We start from the raw sequence: 16,313 nt of genomic DNA, 5'->3' as shown, positions 1-16,313 counted from the left end.
CTGTAAACCAGCACCGTAAAGGTGTCAGTTTTGTACCAGTTTAAAAGGGTAAAAACCTACTACTACAGCACCGTGGAGGCGAAGGTTGGTGGATCACCGCACACACGTTGGGAAACTCCCCGTTCCCCGTGGGCGTCGAGGAGGAGCCATAACCTGGCTCGCCAGGAGAATGGCATAGAGTGCTACGATCTCATCCCACACGTCAGCAGTCATTCATTGGCCGACAACACTTTCATCTATTAAAAGAACTGCAGAGCTTGGGCAATTGTTGGTGCCCGGCTCTCGCCGCCTGGCTGCTGCCTTCCCCACTTGTCCGCGGTTCCTCGCACCGCCGAGTTGTTCTCTCTCATCGGGAGCGAGTGAATAATGTGCGGCGCATCACCGAGTTGACGTCATTGTAATTATTACCATCGTTCGCGCACCCGGCCGTCATTTCTCTCAAGTACATAGCAATTGTTGTTGTGCTGTCGATATCATAGCGGCGTGAGATGATGCGTACGTTCAGAACTCTCGCAGAGGAGTGCGCAATGGCCCACAGAAGCAGATGTGAAAGAACTACTTCTGAGATTCCTTCACGAGAAGTTTTTTTTTTCTAATCCACACACGAAGCGAGCTGTACTTTTGACCACACATCCAGTCAAACAGAAATGTTCATTGCATGGAATTTATACAAATTAAGTGAAAAGCTAAAATAATGGGGGGAATTTTTTGTACACGGATTTGGCGGTTCTGAATGCACAGCCATCTTGTGATTGGCTGTGGGGAATTTCGTAAGCAGACTATGTTCTTTAAAAGGAGAGCGGTAGAATTTGTACATATATAGGCATTTGTGCCCAAGCAATCATTGAACATTTGAAATTTTCTACAATTAAATAACAGAAAGAATGAACACCTGCCCTGCTAGGAATTGTGTCAAAAGGATATATTTTATTCTGCAGATGGTGCATTTTGGATATGTACGTATGTCTTTCAACTTCTTTCACACCGTACGTAGCCAACTGCGCTGATCGGAGGTGCGGGGGAAGGACAACAACCTAAACGTGGGTGTGTGCACAATGACCCTGTCAGAAGGTGGAGATTAGACCTTCATCTGAGAATCCGACATAAGCCAGCCTTTGTACTACCCAGCCACTCTTTGTGAAGTATGTGTGTGTGTGTGTACACAGGGTGGACCAATAGTCAGGACAAATAGCATTATTATATTTATTTCAACAAACCACGTCGGGGTTATTTCATTTACGTGAGCAAATGTTCAAGTTGACTTCCAGTGCGCCGCACCCACTGGTGTACCTTTCGTCTACTATGCGTCAAGGACCACATGCAAGTTGACGAGCAACGTGGGAAATAAGAAGAGCGAAAATCAATCTCTGGCTGCGAGCGTCAGTCGGTAAGTCGCTCGGTGGATCGATCGATCAGTCGGTCGGCCACTTGGTCGGTCGATCGGTGGATCGATCGATCGGTTGGTTGGTCGATCGGTCGCTCAGTGGATCGATCGATCACTTGGTCAGACCGTGTTGTGCGAAGTGTGCCGGGCAGTTGAGTTTGAGAGCGCCGTACCGGACTGGCTGATGAAGAAGCAGATGTCGTCACGGAACACGGGCGTGCTGCGGTCCAGGAAGTCGCTCGCCAGCTCCACCATCACCGGCAGCTCGGTCAGCTCCTCCAGGGTTTGCCGAGTCTGCACGCACAGAGAGGCACGCGCCGGCGACAGCAGCAACGTTTGTCAAGGGTCAGGGGCGCTCCAGTGACGAGGCTTTAGTCAAGCATGTTGTGATGATGACGATAATAATTTGGACTCAGTAGAGCGCTCTTCATCCAGGGATCACAATGACAGTGAGCATAAAAAAAACTTCACACTATGAACAAAATAATAAAATGGAAGGCGAGAGCTTAATGATGCGATTCGGTTGAAAAGCGTTCCTGAACGAGGAGGTTTTAAGTCGAGACTTGAAGATCGCAATGAAAGCGGAATCCCCGATGTCCCTCGGCAAAGCATCCCAGAGTCTAGAGGCTACGCAGGGGCGGAAGCCCCGGGCCCCCATAGAGTGGGGCCTAGACCTGGGAACAACACGGAGATATAGATCCACAGGTGGAATCTATGAAGTCAAGGAAATTGACAACCTGGTTTCATCACGGCAGGCTGAAACTAAGAACAGAAGCCAGGATCCCATTGGCTGCCGGCTCGGTGCCCTGACCACTTCTACCACTCGGTCACCTGTAATAAAGAATGTTCATCCTAAGCAGTCCTATCAATGGCCAACAGGGCCAATCAATCTCTTGACTTTTATTACGGCCGATGAAGCCACTGCACGTACAGCGATGCAGGCGTGGTAGCTGGTTCCGCAGCCGATCAAGATGAGACGGCGGCACCGCATGATCTCCTTGATGTGGTCCTTGAGGCCACCCAACATCACTGTTGGAAGAGCGATAATTCACCGGTCAACACACTTTTTCTGGCATAAGGCATTCCAACGATTCCAAATCTGGCATCAGTTTTTGTCTATCACATCAGGTCTTTTAGATATCAAATATTGCATTTTCAATAAAACTGCAGAAGAAAAATATTAAATGTGGATATCTACATAAAATGATATTATAAACACACTATCCTAAAAATACAGCATCATATTTTAACACTAAAGCAGTGACTCGCAACAACTTGCAATCATAAGTGACAGAGTTAATTTTGGGTAAAATAAATGAAAATGGGGTATGCCAATAGCATAAAAATGAGATGTGATGAGCAAATCTGAGATCAGATTTGGAATCAGCACCCTGAAATTAGTCTAAAACAGCTGCAAAAGTCCAGGCCAGAAAAAAATGTTTTTTTTTGTTGACCAGTGTAATTTAACACAGAAACTCTCGGGGGGGAAACATAATCCACGCACAAGCAAGCACAACATGTATGCATGTGTGTTGAACTTCTTTCGCACCGTACGTAGTCAACCGTGCTAATCGGAGGTGCGGGGGAATCACAATAAACTTAACACAAAAAAGCAATTCGGAAGAAATTAGTTTTCAATCTAGATTTCAAAGTACACAGCTCTCGTGGCTTTCCAATATCGGAAGGAAGAGTGTTCCAAACGGCCGCAGAAGCACATCTGAAAGTGTGCGATGCAGTGACCGTCTTAAAACTAAACTATTAAACTAAACAATTAAAATTTTACCAGGTATGGTCCACTGAGCTATGTAGTAGCTCTTTTTCAGACGCGACCTGGTCACAAATTATAGCTCAACGAAGTGGCTTATGTGTAAAATTATAGCAGCCAAATACAATAAACGCATGTTGATTCTAAATGTGGAGGGCAAAACCAGAGGATCCGGAGAAAAAGCCACGTGACCACGGGGAGAACATGCACACTCTCCAATTACACAGGCGTCAGGGTCGGGATCAGGGTCGAACCCACGATCTCCTGTACACCAGGCGAGGTAGTTAACACCTCGCTACCGTGGCATCTTCATAATCATCATCCCACTGAGACACCACATCGTTTCTATTTAGGACAGAAGTTTGTGTGCAAATGCCGGAGGCGAGTCGTCGGCAGTGGTCAGCCAACCTGTGAAGTCCTCAAAGTTGACACGGCCACGCATGGTGTTCATGATGGACTCTGGCTGCTCGAAGATCTCCTTCTGCATGAATGATGAGTACGAGCCTGTTCAACGAGACAGCGCGTGGCAGGGCAGCATGACGAGTGAGTTGTGCACTACTTATCTGTTAATTCCCTGTGCTACGATTGAGAGAAACTGACCCTGAACTTAAAAGCTACCCAAATCCTAAGCCAATTGAAAGAAATATACTTCACCGATTCCACACATTTATCGTATAGTTCGATCTCCCATATCATCGCCATTGCTCCGTTAGATAATGATGATCGTGGCGATGATTAGTCATGATGATGATAATCATCATCATCGTGAGTTATCTATAATATTAAACGGTTATTTTATATCATGGTGTTCGTGGTCATACTCTTGTGGACTGGGCAGAGACCATCAACCAACTCAGTCTACTTGAGAACCTGGTTAAATCGGTGGTTTTCCAGATCTCAGACAGCGTTGGCCCATTACTCGTGACCTCTGAACCACAAGGCCACCTCGCAATGCGCATCTGTCGTCAAAAGTGACAATCGCCAATGCATCTTTACTTTGCAGACGTCTCTCACCCTTCATGATCTGCTGCATCTCCATCTCCAGGGTCTGCACGGCACGGGCCGACTGGTCTCCAGCCTTGCGCTTGATGCGGTGGATGGAGAGGTGGCCATTTAAGACTGCAGCCACGTCGTCATCCTCCAGGAAGATCACCTTGTTCGTGTGCTCAATGATGGCGCTGCACAGGAGAAGAAGAGACGGTCCCTTACCAAGTTCACCACTCTTGCATCACAACCACCATCATCACAACTACCACCACCATTATTAGTGCCGTCATCATTATCAATGCAACCACTTCTATTTCTGCCAACACCATCATCATCAACACAACTATCATTGTCATCAATTAGATTTCTTCGAGAGCTTATCGAATAATGTTTCACCGTTTTTTTTCCACCAACCTATGACCGCTGGGTGGCTCAGGGTGGTCGCAGAAAACCACTGAGTGTCACGTGACTGTCGTGCATTTGAATATGTGCTGCCCCGAGTGTGGATGAGAGATGCCTTAAAAAAAAAGTTCAAGAAGTAGTTCTATAGGATCACCTTCCACAGGCCGTGCTGTAACACGGAGTGAAGCAGTGCTCTGAGATCGTTCTAAGTCGACACTTCATTTTGTGACATGGCACGGACAGAGAGCACAGTTGGGAAGAATAATCATTACCTTATTATTAAAGCTTCATTGCTACCGCTAAACGGTTGGTGACGCAAACTCGCACATTACCGCACCTGGCATCAGAAGCAAAGTAGTACTCCACAGCTACGTCATCTCCCAGGTGGTTGAAGGATGTGTCCGTGCTGTTCTCAGAGATGAGCACTGCCTTCTCGTGGGAGCCTGAGTAACCATGACACACACACACAACAATCACGTTACACGTTCACACGTACATTTATAGTTTGGCCCAACCTGTATAAGCTCGGAAAAGAAAATACCGAACACCTCCCAATGGGGATCGAACCTCAGACGGGCTATTTACCTGTCGAGATATCTTCCACTTCTGTGTTCTCTAGGTGGCTGTTGAACATGATCCGATGGCAGTGGGAAGCTGTGGGGCAGAGAAAACATCAGCCACTTAGCCTGCAGGGACCAAGATATATCGCCGAGACATCTGAACGACGAGAGAGCCAAGTATCGGTTGCAAGTACGGTGTAACATTCCAGTATTCTCATGTGATACATTCTTAGAAGGTCCAATAGACCGCGTTTCAAAAGCGAAATTGCTTCCCTGTTCAAACAATTGCCGGGTGTTGCTCCCTCCATGTTCCTATGACGAGGCCCAATATCGCCGTCGAACAAGCACTGTTCATTTTTTTCACAAAGTGGAACTCATATCAACAGTGGAAGAATGATGGGCCTAAGTCTGGATATAAACAATCTGGATTATGAACGTGCAGCCTTCCGCATGCAAGTCAAGCACTCTGTCATTGACGACGATGATGATGGTGTAGATGGTAGTAGTTGTGTCACCAGCATCGCCCGGCTTTGGTACATTTATTGCAGATTATGAAATGCCGGCAGCGTCATAGTCTAGCTGCATCGAGTGTGGCCGCTCTATACTTCGCCGAGCACTATAGCAAGCTTTTTTCGTTCGACTCAGACACAAAGTTGAGCGTCAAATGAGACACGCGCTCAGCAGACGTGTGCGAGAGAGCAACTTCAAATTTCACACCTTCAATATTTTTTTGCACCCTGGTTCGGCAACATATTTTTTTACTGTCGCTTGCATGCCTGCGAGCCAGAATCATTTTTGTGCCGTCTCTTACGCAACGCCTGCTCTCCAACGAGTAGGCGTCGATAAAAAGAAGACTTCCCCTTGGGGCCTAATGTTGGTTGTGGCTCCACAGGGGATGCACTTTGCCCAGAGAGAATGGGTGAACAACCATTTTTTTTATCGCAGTTGCAGACCACAGGCCCAAAGGCAAAAAATCACCAAACTGCCTGCAACAAACAAGATTGTCAAAGTTCATCTTCTTGGTTCTTTCGGTAAAGTCACGTAGAAGGGAAATAATAAAATAATAAAAATTAAACATAATTAAATAATTCTCACGACGTTTCAGCCACAACGCAAGCAGCCGTCCTCAGGTGAAGAACAGGTCTGTCGGGAAGACAGCTGTCGGTGTCGATCTGAGGACGGCTGCTTGCGTTGTGGCCGAAACGTCGTGAGAATTATTTTATTATTCTATTATTTCCCTTCTACGTGACTTTACCGAAAGAACCAAGAAGATGAATCCCTGCAGTCACGAAAGCTTTAAATCGAAACTGTCAAAGTTGTTTTATATATATATTAATAAATAATAAAAGTTCACAAGTTTCTAGAATTGAGCTGGGTTGTTGTAAGAGCTTTGGAAAAGAGATGACGGGAAAGAATTCCCAAGTGGAGGAGTGCGAGGGTAGAAGCAGAATTGTAAGTGTTGTATGTACGTATGTTGAACTTCTTTCGCACCATACGTAGTCAACCGTGCTAATCAGAGTTGCGGGGGAAGGACAACAAACTAAACACAAAAATCAGTTCTAGAGAAGTTTGTTTTCAATCTAAATTTAAAAGTGCAGAGCTCCTGTGGCTAGCTAATATCGGAAGGAAGAGCGTTCCAGATGGCCGCGGAAGCGCAAGTGGTGGATGAACACCGTGTGGATGACGGCACAAAACAGTCAAGTCTGGTCCACTGAGTTTTGAACATTGGCGGATGAACCAACGAGAAGAGTTTATGGCGGCCGTAACCCAAAATCGAACCAAGGAATCTCCGTGTTCCGCTTGAATCTCGAGCCACGTGGCCACCTCCAACGTGGAGTCAAATTAAAGTACGAAAAAAAAATGCAGTCGGTGAGTCACAGCCAGAGTGTGGGCGTGACGCCGCAACGTGCAGCTACGTGCGGGTCCTCGACATGGGCGCAGGAATCGACGAGCGAAGAGCACGAGAACAAGCAGCCACGGCGCTAGCGATGGGAGAGAGAGTGACGAAAGAGGCGCCGGAGTTGCCCTACCTTTGCGGTAGCGGATGGGGATCTCGTCGGCGGAGAAGCCATTGCTGCGAACGCCGACCAGCAGAGGGCTGCCTCTCCTGCAACGAGAGCAGTGACAATAACAGCGTTAGACATTAGACACGCGGGGGGGGTAACGGTGGTAACACCAATGCCTGGGTTCGATGCCTGACTCTGGTGCGGGAGTTTGTATGCAAAAAAACCGCACACTGTAATCGGTGTTGGCACCATTCATCCGGATGCGGGATCCTCCTGGCAAAGCCGAGCTCGTATCTCAAATGATGCATCAGTATTCATGCTTTTGGCAGCCGCCGTGCATTCATAGTTGTGAAGCCATTAAAGGGAAGATGGAGTGCGGGTGGGGAGATGGGGTTAGATGTCACCCACTACTGCTGTTGGCCGTGGCCAGGAATCGGACTCGGGTTGCCACTGCTCTCCCCCATGATATATGGCACGAATATAAAGGTTCAGGTCAAAGTGTATCTCTTCTAAAATACAGCACTGAGCAGTACGCAGCACAATTGGCAGCCCTGACGCAGACGGTGGACATTCCACGTTTCTATGGCGGGATCTCGTTGATTACACAGGACACCCACTGTTGATTGAGAATAACATCTAAATGCTGATACGAGCGGTCCTGCAGATTAATAACAAAACACCGCTAATCTATCGTTCTCTCTCTTTTGCGCAGCACTTTTGACAACTGTGTGGAGCTTGGCTTCAAATACGTTTATAAATAGAATGCCTTGACTTGTTTGTGTACCACTGCCAACGCAGTATCACAATTTTTTAAATTGTTTTGACCAGTTATTTTTAATTAGCAAACATTGCCATTGTTTGAAAACTCGACGTCAAATAACCTTGGCTTTTTGTAACTGTAACTATTGTGCAATTCCCACAGTAATGGAGAAAGTGAACAATGACACATCATGAACAAGTAATAACTGTTTGTTTTTTCTCTCTTCTTGCAATGTTCAGTTTTTTGGCCGTTTTTAATGAATGCTGGGAAAGACCGTAATCTCGGTGGGATTATGACGAGTGAATGAGGTCCAGCGCAGAACGAAGACAGCTGTTGCCTTCTTCACACTGAGAGGCCGCCTGGGAAAGACTCTAAGGCGTGTGCCCTGTGCGCACACCCGATTGGCACGACGCTGTTCCAGATGGCAGGGCCGGAAAAAAATCAGAGACTTCGGTGACCTAAGGCAACATACAATGGTGACGACAGGCAATGTCTCCCGCGCATGGGTGGAGTGTCTCGTTTGGCTCCTACGCTTTCGCCGGCGTGTTTCTCTTGCCATTTTTTGCATCTTACTCTCGTTATACGACAAATGTTGGGTTTTTTTCTTCACTTTTTTCTCTCCCTTTTCTCCACGGTTGTGCTATACAGCTGTCCCGATGCCTTGTCGGGTTATTGCCGAGTGTTGAGTCGCACCATGTCCGACGTTTCGCTCCACACACTGAAGAAGCTTCCAGCATGTGGAGCGAAACTACTACTTCTACTGTTTTATATTTTACCAGGCAAAGGCCTACTGAGCTATATAGCTCTTTTTTTCAGAAGCGACCTGGCCACAAATGATAGCTCAAAGAAGTGACTTATCACGTGGAAATGTATCGCAGCCAAATGCTCTAAACGGGTGGTGTTGATTCTAAATGTGGAGGGTAAACACTGGAGGACCAGGAAAAAAACCCAATGCGACCACGAGGAGAGAGACACGCAAACTCCAAATATACAGGTGTCAGGGTCGGGATTGAGCCCACGACTTCCTGCATACTAGGCAAGGTAGTGAACATCTCGCCACCGTGGCACCCGTGACGTTGGACATCGTAAATACAATGGAGAGCTGTTCTTTTTGTGATGCGTTGCGTTCACGTGGTCGAATATTTACTGGCTGCGCCGCTCGTCATGGTTACGTGCCAACGAGATGTCAAATTCGAGACATCTTGCTGGCACATTGAAATGTTGTGGCTTGGCTCTCCAACACACCGGTGTGTTGTACTCGCGACGAATTGGCACGTTCTGTTTACGTGACAACCGTTACTAGTTGGCTGTGTCGGGTGGTGGTGAGTTTTAACGACACATTTATATATTTACGCGATCTAACCCAAAAAACAAAAACTTCTATTATGAAAAAGTCTTACCTTGCACAAACCACCTCGCCTGGGTAATGTGAGCTCTTCACCACAATAGCGAAGGCCCCTTCCTACAAGAAGTAAAACACATTGCATTGAATATGAGACAGTGATAATAACACAGATAGATAAGATCGATAAATCAACTTTACTTAACCAGGGTGTTGGTCCATTGAGAAACGCATCTCAATGCGCCAGATCATTTACATACAAATTGAGGACACGAGATGCAGAATTCCATTCTCGACACTTTAAATCTGATATTCTGTATCAAATATCTGCCGGATTAATCTCGTGGCACGGTTATTATCTTGGCAAAAAGAGAAATGTATCCATTTATCTTGGGACTTGGCGGTGCAATTTTAATCGTTGGGTGGGCGGCACTTTTTGCCAACATCAAATTGAAGAAGGCAAAAGGAGTCCCTCCAAGATTGGGAATACAGCCCTTGGTGTTAGTTTTGTTGTGAAATCACCGGGGAGAAATTTGGCAGAGGCTAATAGACTTTATCCAGCTGTCTCATAAGGACATTGGGCGAGACCCAAGGCCCCGCTTGCGTCGCGGGATGTGATGAGCTCAGTCTCCGAGTCGTCAGTGCGACTGTATGTCTACGCATTCCGTCTTAGTAAGCGGGTGGTGGCACTTGAACTGCCAAAGAGGGCAGGGCAGCCGGTTTGCAGACGGATGGCATTGCCAACAGTGAATGCTCGATGCGGATCAAAATACGCTGAGAGGAAGAATATGTACGTTTGTAATGAAAGAACGAATTAAAGTTGTGTTTAACTTCACTTTATTTTCCATTGCTGGATATTAGATTTTGTCAAGCAAAGTGTTTGTTTGTACAAAACAACAGTTATTTCTAGGTTAATTTGCTGAAAATGCACTTAACCAAACAACTAAAATCTGATCTTGTTTTGGGCCTCCCCAAAGTCAACCGGACCTAAAATAGCACGTGGTCTGGTATGGTCTTGTTCTGGTTCTTCTTTGCTCCCATGTATATGCTGCCTATGTTCACTGACCAGCATGGTGAAGTATGGTCAGATAACCCCCTCGACCCATATGGCATAGGGAGGCCCTCATCCAGCAGTGGATTGACAAAGGGCTGCACATGTAAGGTATAGTAAGCATCAGCGCAGGGATAACATTTGTGGTCTTACATGCATGGTCCTGGCTCCATCACCCCCTAGTGTACCATAGTGACCATAATGTGCTTGCAAACAGCACTTGCCATTACTATCAATGACGCTAAATGGAGGTTCTTTGTCTTTCGTAACGTGCGTTACCTCTTTGACTTCGCACGTGCCATCATGAGTGTTTGTTTTGTTGAGCTTTCTAATGGGGCGCTTTGGTGACGAGACGTTAACTACCTCGCCTGGTATACAGGAGGTCGTTGGTTTAATTCCGACTCTGACGCCTGTATATTTGCAGTTTGCGTTTAGAGCATTTGGCTGCTATAAATTTCCACGTGATAAGCCACTTCATTGAGATATCATTTGTGACCAGGTCACTCCAAACAAATCGCTATATAGCTCAGTGGGCCTTACTTGGTAAAACAAATTTTGGTTTATAGTTTATAAGCACTTGGGGTGACACCTAAGCCTGCATGCATTGTGGGAGCTGATGCGATGAGTGCTGGGCAGACTCCACTCACCAGCTGCTGCACCACCCGCTCCACCAGAACGCTGAAACGGATGTCGTCCTTCTCGCGGTTGTCGTACATGTACTTGATGAGCTTCGGGATGGACTCCGTGTCAGTCTCGGACTCAAAGAAGTAGTTCTTGCTCTCCTAGGAGAACAGGGACATCCAGGGAAGAACATTACAAACCCATTCCAAATCGAAATGCAATACATTCAGCATTAACACTGAAGCCTCAATTGAAACAATATATCTAATAGGTGGCATTTTGGGAAATGGGCCAGCTATATGTTACGTGTTTCATATCTATTCATTTTGTTGACGAATATTTTGAGAGTTTATTGGTAATTGTGCATGTGCAGCACTGACAACGCAGCAGCACCATCATAAAAAAATTGTAAAATATATATATAAAAGCCCCATTAGTCTGTTTCATCTCGATCTTGCCTGCAATCACTCTTCTCTCATCTCACTCCACCTTCGTTTTGCTGGGTCGGGGAACTTCTGCACCGCCGCTCCACCTCCCAGAGCTTGACCAATTTTTAATTCCCACAAAGTGCTCTAGCCGCAGCGCCGCTCTGCCGGACACGCCGGCTTTGTAAAAATGTATGGATGTTTGAAAACCTAAATTACACCTAAATGTGAGGCACGGTATGAGCAAGGTAGACGTCCAACTTTTGGCAGAAGGGCACCCACGAGAGAATGTTCTAGGGAACGCCTCTAGAGGGTATTTGCGACCTACTCGACCACGCTGGCCCGATATCTTTTTAATTCGTTGTCCTACGTACGGTGCGAAAGAAGTTTACCACACATACATCTTGGAAGAGGTGGGAGTGTACCCACGCTTTGCCCCACCACACGTGATCCTGCCGATCAATTGGGGTGTACCCATCCATACCGCGGGGTGGATAATGGTGTGGGCAATGAACAACTTTGCCCACTGTTTCACTGCCCTGCCAGGAGATGAAACCGGTGACGCCTAGAATGTGAGTTCAGTGCGCTAACCATTGCAGTACGGCAGCATGCCGCCATATACGCGTGAGTAAAATCCAGTATTGTGTAGGAACAACTTAGCCAGAAAAAATATAATAACCATTGTTACAGTCTACACTATAGACTGCCAGTACACTCACCAAACTTAATAACTAAGCTCCAGTCTACATTTATGGCTTATTTATTTATTATTCATTTTTATTCACTTTATTTTTATTCTTATTTTTCTGTCTACGTGACTTTACCGAAAGAACCAAAGAATAAGAAAAAATCTAATATAACAATATAACACATATTCTGTACGCGTGGATTTTTTCTCTGGGTCCTCCGGTTTTTCCCTCCACATTTAGAAACATGCTTCTAAATAATTGTTTTTAATTGTTTTACCGCTATAAGCCACTTTGTTGAGCTATAATTTGTGGTCAGGTTGCTTCTGAAAAAACATCTAATAGCTCAGTGGGCCTTTCCTGGTAGTTTAGTTTTTCTATATTTTTTAGTGATTTGTTTACTTTTCCCATACTTTGCACTGCTATTGTGCTTTTTGCGTTATGACCTGCCCCTACTGGACATCTGTTAAAAAGAGCTTTATAGCTCATTGGATTCCTCCAGTAATAAATACATTTTACGATTCTGACAATCTTCAGCAGACTCAGGTAGAGGTTACGTGGCCACCTCTGTCGTCACTCATTCAGGCCAAACCCTGCGAGGCTGTGGACGCGTCACGGTGCCAGCTAGGTCTGTCGGGAGTTTCAAGTTAATGGCAGTGGAAAACTGCTCCCTTACCAGGAACTTCTTCAGTTCTTTGTAGTTTGTGATGATGCCGTTGTGAATTACCACAAATTCTGTCGCAGAAAACGCGCAGACACACACACGCACGCACGTGTCATTAATATCAAATGGGATCTCAAACGGAAATGACTCTGAACTGTGGACAGGGGGAAATCAAATCAACATAGGATACGTTTTCAATATTCATGCTGACAACTTTAGTGAACACAAAGAACACACGAATATTATTTTACAGTATCGTATCATTCACCATAACATGCATATAACAATACTGGTATATATAGAAAGAGTGCCATGTACATTACATTTCGATTTAAAGCTTTCGTGACTGCAGGGATTCATCTTCTTGGTTCTTTCGGTAAAGTCACGTAGAAGGGAAATAATAAAATAATAAAAATAAAACATCATAAAATAATTATTATTTCCCTTCTACGTGACTTTACCGAAAGAACCAAGAAGATGTACAGTACATTTTAATGATTAAGATCAACATTCTTAAACACTTCTCGAAATCCATTTGTTTTTTTTGACATTTCCAGTTAGCAGATAATAGTCAGCGGATAGAACCAGCCACCCGATTAAGATTGCGCAAACTGCAGCAGGCACATGACACATCTTATTAAATAACACACACACGTAGAATAACACCCACCAAAGGAGAGTTGGATCGAAAGAGTTCACAGATGGAAGATTTCAATTGAGTAATTCCTGAGAGGCCACGTGTCACCCAAACTAAACCAGTTTTTTTGTTCCTCTTCGAAAAAGCCCACGCATTCCATAGACTGACTTTGGATGTCCAATTCCACTTTAGTCTCGAATCGGGCAGTGGACACGAGACCCGCACAGCAGCAAAAAACCGGTCATCGAGCAGATCCTTAAAATTGTGGAAAAAACCCAGAGTATCTCCGGCCAGAGAAATGAATCAGCACTTTCGAAATTCACGTGCCATGAAGAAGGGCCATAGCCCAAAACGTCGCGTATTATATATTTATATTAATACCACAGGAGTTATTGTCGAATGTGTTGAGTTATTTTGTTTCACATTTTCCCCGGCTCTCTCCCCCACCGACCCCCCTCAAAAGACAAATGCGAGCCCACGCCTTCACGCAGGCAAGAAAGAGAAGATAGAAATGCGGGCTCGTCACGTCCGTATCGATTTGAAAGTTAAAGGGTAAAGGTGTGTGTGTGTGCGGAGAGAAGAGTGGGGTTACTTTGAGGTGCTGGGGGGGGTGCTTTGGGGCAATAGGGAATTGATTTCTGGGCTTAGTGCCATGAGGGAAAAAAGTTAGAAAGTTAAAAAGGAGACAGAATTCCTCGCCCCCTCCCGCCCACCTTATAACGCCCCACGGAAGGCATCTGCAGACCTCACGGAACGTACAGGCTATCCTGACAACACGTCGGCTAATACAGAAGCGTCGGTTGGAGCCCGCGCCAATGGATGCGCTGAAAGCACGGATCCCGCGGTGCATCATAACGGACCCGCGAGTTGTTTCGTTGAAATTTTTTTGGGTTTTTTTTGTTAAAAGGAGACAGAAAAAAGTCCAAATATTCCGGCACATCTGGTTCTGATGGAGCAGATGTGAAGGGAGCCTTGCACGTGGCCACTCTGCTGCGTTTTGCAAGCGGCAACATTCCCCCCTTCCTGTTCTAAATCACTACACACTCTGCCTCCTCTGAGCTGAAGTGCCTTCACGTATGAAGCAAAAAAAATATGAACCCTCTCCGTCTGTCCATGTACATGCGCGCGTGTGCGTGTTCGTGCACGCAAATGTGTTTCGCTGGTACAGTGGTTTGGCACGCCACGCCACAATGCCAGAGGTAACCTTTGGGTTTGATTCTTGGCCACGGGGAAAAAAAAAACGAGTGGGGTTTTACAATGCGAACTGGACTGATTTGGCCCAAAAATGAACAAGCGATACTCCCGTGTGTGAACGCTCGCGCTGGGGAACAGAAAGTGGCCAGGCAGCGTGTTGGTTACAATGCCACATCGCGTGTCAAGATGACCTTACAGGCAATTTCGAACAACAATTCCCTGGACAATCTATTGCGTGTGGTTTTTATGGGTAATAATTAAGTGAACACGAAATTGAAGGGTGTTACCGGTAAAATACACATATGTATACACACGCACACACAATGGGGATTGCTCATTTAAAAAAAAATGTATTCCCGATAGTGCATCGCTCGTTGCCAGGGTGGAGGGGTGGAACTGTGGTTAGATGTCTGTGCTAAAAACCCAGTGATCCGAATTCAATTCCCAACCATTACTAAGAGGAGTGACGGATCAAACTCAGTTCGCCGAGTTCACAGTGCAAGTGCGCTCATCCACTACCACCACCGCCACTGACCCCCAATTTGCATTCATAGCCGGGGGAAATGCCTCGACATTCGACTGTTAAGATGTTAACGATTGCGCGCACACACGCAGGGGCCTAATGTCTCGCGAGACATTTTTCGGAATGTCGGCGACAATGTCGCGGGACTTTTGTTTCGACGCCGCGGACATGTGTTCCTTTTTGGCTTCCTCATTGGATGCAGTTCACCTTCAGTAACGGGGAAGTTAACGTCTCAGTCCTATCTATGAGCAACGTCTGGGACACTGAGCACTCTTTAACACGCGTGCACGCGTCGCAGCAAAAAATCAGGACAAAATTATCGGGTGACGTGGCATGGTTGCCAAGAACAGCGTTCCGGACTGTTTCCTCCGACATGAAGAAGTGCTGTTTGTAAAGCGTATAAAGTGTACACATTATGCTACGCGATCTCAGCGCCTTTGTTTGGGGAGCAATTGTTAAAATGCGACGCCCCGAAACAGCATACGTGTTCATGTTTAAACAACAACAGCCTTTCTACGGAGCAGCACCAGCTATTCCGGTCTTTCGTGAATACGCACACGTACTGTCAGGCAGTCAAAGAACAATAATTACGCCTCGGCTTACAAATGAACCCTGAAAGAACCAGCGTGCAAACAAGTAAAACCGGGCAGCTAATAACCTGCAGTAAATCACACGGTGGAGACACGAGGGGCGAGGGCCTGTCCACACTTACAAACGGATGGAATGTTAAGACAAAACGAATTTGACGATGGCCCGATCGGTTACAGTATATATATATGTTCTTTTTATAAAACATAAAACAATATTTCTGTCGCATGACGGCACCTGTGTGCCTCGTCTGTCATAACATTGCCTCGAGTTGACAGCACACAACGGGCGTATCGGTGCAGCCGTGGTTATTTACGGCTGTGCCAGGCGATCCCAAGTCGAATCTTAGGATCTCACACAATACGCCGACTCCGGATTCGAATAACAGCGCCTTGGTGAACTCCTGCTGCGAACCCGGCCACCTGAGTTCGATACCTGGACCGTGTTTGCCGTCAGCAGCGAGTGCAGTGTGATGCCGACCTTTCTGAAAGTGAGTTTTGAAACTCAGTGAAGATTTCCAAGTTACATTTTAAATATATGTTCGTTTTCTAAAGTTCATCAATTCGAGACTACATCTTGACTTACAGCTTTCGCGGCTGCAGGTATTCATATTATTTTGGTCTTTCGGTAAAGTCACGTAGATAGGCTCAAAGTATTATAAAATAAACAAAAAACCACGATGTTTCGACCGCAACACAAGCGATCGAAACGTCGTAGT

At 46.0% G+C, this 16,313-nt stretch overlaps 1 protein-coding gene across 1 annotated transcript in view; it reads right to left on the bottom strand.

Annotated features, from left to right (window-relative positions):
* The window catches only part of LOC133354554 (glutamine--fructose-6-phosphate aminotransferase [isomerizing] 2-like), a 41,040-nt gene that overhangs the window by 12,316 nt on the left and 12,411 nt on the right, over window positions 1-16,313 (bottom strand). The window contains exons 5-14 of the mRNA XM_061571477.1: window positions 12,666-12,724; window positions 10,905-11,039; window positions 9,265-9,326; window positions 7,129-7,205; window positions 5,124-5,192; window positions 4,876-4,981; window positions 4,164-4,327; window positions 3,558-3,653; window positions 2,316-2,413; window positions 1,558-1,678 (exon numbers count right to left, since the gene is read on the bottom strand). Coding sequence (XP_061427461.1) covers window positions 1,558-1,678; window positions 2,316-2,413; window positions 3,558-3,653; window positions 4,164-4,327; window positions 4,876-4,981; window positions 5,124-5,192; window positions 7,129-7,205; window positions 9,265-9,326; window positions 10,905-11,039; window positions 12,666-12,724 — 987 coding nt within the window. The remainder of the gene's footprint in view (window positions 1-1,557; window positions 1,679-2,315; window positions 2,414-3,557; window positions 3,654-4,163; window positions 4,328-4,875; window positions 4,982-5,123; window positions 5,193-7,128; window positions 7,206-9,264; window positions 9,327-10,904; window positions 11,040-12,665; window positions 12,725-16,313) is intronic.

Source organism: Lethenteron reissneri, chromosome 47, assembly GCF_015708825.2.
Source record: "Lethenteron reissneri isolate LAM-NWPU_2019-01 chromosome 47, ASM1570882v1, whole genome shotgun sequence".
In the NCBI taxonomy this organism is placed as follows: domain Eukaryota; kingdom Metazoa; phylum Chordata; class Hyperoartia; order Petromyzontiformes; family Petromyzontidae; genus Lethenteron; species Lethenteron reissneri.
This window is presented reverse-complemented; position numbering and strand designations above follow the sequence as displayed.